This window comes from Curcuma longa, chromosome 10, assembly GCF_044706935.1.
Source record: "Curcuma longa cultivar G26 ecotype Majalengka, Jawa Barat chromosome 10, ITB_CL_G26_1.1, whole genome shotgun sequence".
In the NCBI taxonomy this organism is placed as follows: domain Eukaryota; kingdom Viridiplantae; phylum Streptophyta; class Magnoliopsida; order Zingiberales; family Zingiberaceae; genus Curcuma; species Curcuma longa.
The window spans coordinates 11,433,066-11,436,759 of NC_133870.1; the positions used below are offsets into that span (position 1 = coordinate 11,433,066).

The following is a 3,694-nucleotide window of genomic DNA, read 5'->3' on the forward strand; positions in this document are numbered from 1 at the left end:
TGTTGTGGCTACCTGAATCAACAATAACATTGATAAAAGAAGATGAAGACTTGAGTGATTTCTAATATTGTGAGAACTTTACAAATTCCTCTACAGAGATAAGAACCGATTTATCAAAGACATCATTAGTGGATGCAATATATGTCAAGTGTTTTTGTTGATTTTTGTATTGAAGCTTTTTACATTCAAATATTGTATAACTTGGCTTACGACAGTAGTTGCATACAATACCACCAGAATTCGGTATTTGAGTTTCAAAGACTTGTGAGCCTCCTCTTTTGTTTCCATTGTGAATAGTTGATCTTTTAGACACATAATTAGTATTGTAATTTACCAAAGCATCACTAAATGGAACGAGTACAAGTAGTTTCTATACGGAGAACGTGATTAAATACATCTTGTAAAGAGGAGACCTCAGAACCAGAGAGAACTTGTGATTTAGCAGACTCAAAATCGGAAGATAGGTCAGCGAGGAAATTCATGATAGTCATCTGGTCTCGCTGGCATTGTTGAACCTTTACTTCAGAGTTAAAGGGCGGCAACATATTAAGTTCCTCATATGTCCTCTTGAATGCCATAAAATAATTGATTAGAGGTTGATTTTATTTTTCCACACGGTAACAAGCTTTGCAAATCTCATACATGCAGGACAGATTTCCTTTTCCAGGATAAAAAAATTCTAAATAATCCATTAGTTCTTTAACAAATTCATAGTAATTGATCAAACCAATTACCTCACTATCCATACAATTCTAAATCTGAAGGAACAAGTGACTATCCTCTCTAAGCCATGTCTGCTTTGAGTCATCTTTAGGAGGATCATCAATTAAATAACCATTTTTTATCAATACTTCGTAAATAAAAACGAACAATTTTACTCCAATCCAAATAGTTCAAACCAATTAATTTATGGTCTGTGATTTTAGACAGCATATGTACCATCCGTCACAATAGAAGACTTATTTTCAGTCATAAGATTTTATCCCAAGGAGGAGGAGGAAGATCGATCAAGCTGCAACGTCTGTGGCTGCTCGACAAGGAGGAAAGCAGGGCTAGAGGCGGTGAAGGTGCTGATGAAGCTGAGTCTATGGTCAACTTGAAGCTAAGGTACGTGGGGAGAAGCAGCAGAGATGAAACCCTAATTTCGAATCTCTAAATGGCTCTGATACTATGTTATTTGAGATGAAAAAATATCTTATTGAAGAGTGAGACATATTTATATACAAAGTTAGGAATCTATCTTAGGAAACTATACATTAGGCTAATTGACATTTATAGTAGCCAATATATATACAGCTAATATATACAGATATATACAGCTGATACGTTGCAACTCACATATTGATTTGCACTATGACTGTTTGATTTGGTAGTCACCACCTTTCATGGCTGACACTGCAATCAAATCTTTCTCTGCTATCTAAAGAAGCTTATTATGTCAAGGACTTCTAGGAGTTGATTGATGACCAACTCTTGTAGCTTGCTATTAAACTCCCTAAAACTATTGTTAGGTTCCTTAACTGATTTACGTGCGATGTTTTATAGTAACTAGCTGAGATTACATTTATAGTATAATTCTTCATTGCCTTGCCTATAATTATCTGCTAAATTTGATAGTTTGTTTTATCTTTTGTTGAAAACATGAAGATATAGTAAACTAAGACCTTTTCGTTGTTGTCATCATGCAGGTTATGGAGTGGGTGGTTAGAGAGAGGCCATACAAACTGGGTGCGTTAGAATACTCTTATCTTTTGGAGTTCACAATCAAACTCCATGGTATTTCACAAGGAGAAAGTCTCTTCCTTCGAATCCCTCATCAATATCAAAATGACTTGCTATACAACAACCTTGTCATGGCATGCCTGGATAAGGGCTTGATCAGGCTTTCACTAGCGTACATGAGAAAGATGAGGGAACTGAACTTTCCTATTTCTTCATTTGTTTACAACCGGTTGATTCTTCTACATTCCTCTTCTGGTCGCAAGAAAACTATTCCTAAACTCCTAACCCAAATGAAGGCTGATGGTGTTGCCAGACATGTATCAACGTATAATATTTTACTGAAGATAGAAGCTGATGAACATGATATTGAAGGTATGTCAAAGGTGTTCAAGGATATGATCAAGGCAAAAATTGAACCCAATGAAATCACTTATGGCATTTTAGCAATTGCTCATGCAGTTGCTAGACTTTATACAGTATCTGAGACCTATATTGAAGCCATAGAGAGGACAAGAACTGGCAATAACTGGTCTACGCTAGACGTTCTGCTCATTTTATATGGTTATTTGGGGAAAGAGGAAGAGCTAGAGAGAACCTGGAAATATGTCAAAGAACTTCCCCATGTTAGAACTAATAGTTATGTGCTTGCAATTGAAGCATTTGGAAGGGCCAGTTTTGTTCACAGGTCTGAAGAGATATGGTTAGAAATGAAATCTACCAAAAAGTTGAAAATAACAAAGCAATTCAACTCAATTATATCAGTTTATTGCCGGCATGGGCTTGTGGATAAAGCCTCTGATATCTTCAAAGAAATGGAAGCAAATGATTGCAAACCAAATGCTATAACATATCGTCACCTTGCTTTGGGTTGCATAAAAGCTGGTTTGTTAGAGGAAGCATTGAAGACAATGGATTTGGGGAAGAATGAAGATGTGAGTTTTCAGGTTAGAAGATCTACGCCATGGTTGGAAACTACACATATGTTATTAGAGGTTTTTGCTGATATGGGCAATCTAGAAATGTCAAAAAGTTTGTTTCGAGAATTTAAGGAAACAAAATACCACCGATATACTTTTGTTCATAATACTCTACTAAGAGCCTATATGAAGGCAAAAGTTTATGATTCAGAAATTTTGAAGAAAATGATCTTGGCAGGAGCAAGACCTGATGCTGAGACATATAGTCTTGTTAGATTCATAGAACAGTTCAGAAGATAACCTTTCGTTCTTCCATGCAAAGGCTTTGGTTTGACAAAAGCAAGTCAGGATAATTTGAGTCAAGCTATCAAGAAATTCCATTGTTTCTTCCTCACTAATCCTAATCTTTATTCACCAATGTATTGAGCAAACTGAGTCAAACACCAGAACTTTATGATACAAGAATTGGATTGTATTTTATACTGAGGCACCCTTTAATGTTAAGCAATGCAGTTAAGCAAATTGTTTATGCTAGAAGTGAACTTTGGTTTTTGCCCTAACAGATTTCTAGATGGCTCGCTCATGGTGGACATTCTTGCATCAATCCTAGATCTTCATACTGGTAGTAACATTCTTTTTTTCTACTTAATTTAAACATAGTTCATGGCATGATCTAAGTATTGATATTTTCACATGCAATAAGCATGATCGAGAGCATTACAATCTCCCAAATTTGCATTATTGATCGCAGGTCTCAGCTATGGATATTGCTTTCTCATCATAAAGTTATTTCTCGACCTTTTCACAGTTACGGAAAACTCTGCTAGAAGCTAGAAACTCAGACATGTTGTATGTGTCCCATCTAACAATGCTGTATCTCTAACACAAATTGAACACTTCAGTAGGTGAAATGCAAATCTTGTGGATCCAGTACCAAAAGTTATTCTTGCTGGGAAAACAGTAAGGTTTTTTGTTATCCCATTCATGCTCATCAACTTAAGGATCTTGTTTCCTGTTCAATCAGGCTTGTTTATTTATGAACACTAATTGCATGT

The 3,694-nt window shown here is 35.8% G+C and overlaps 1 protein-coding gene across 1 annotated transcript; it reads left to right on the plus strand.

Annotated features, from left to right (window-relative positions):
- Window positions 1-1,682: 1,682 nt before the first annotated feature.
- Window positions 1,683-3,155, plus strand: LOC141836745 (pentatricopeptide repeat-containing protein At1g07590, mitochondrial-like). The gene has a single exon (XM_074724268.1). The coding sequence runs from the start codon at window positions 1,683-1,685 to the stop codon at window positions 2,937-2,939; it is 1,257 nt and encodes a 418-aa protein (XP_074580369.1). The 3' UTR covers window positions 2,940-3,155.
- Window positions 3,156-3,694: the final 539 nt, after the last annotated feature.

Coding starts and splice junctions, on each gene's coding strand:
- LOC141836745 (XM_074724268.1), top strand. CDS start 1,683: ATGCAGGTTATGGAGTGGGTGGTTAGAGAGAGGCCATACAAACTGGGT.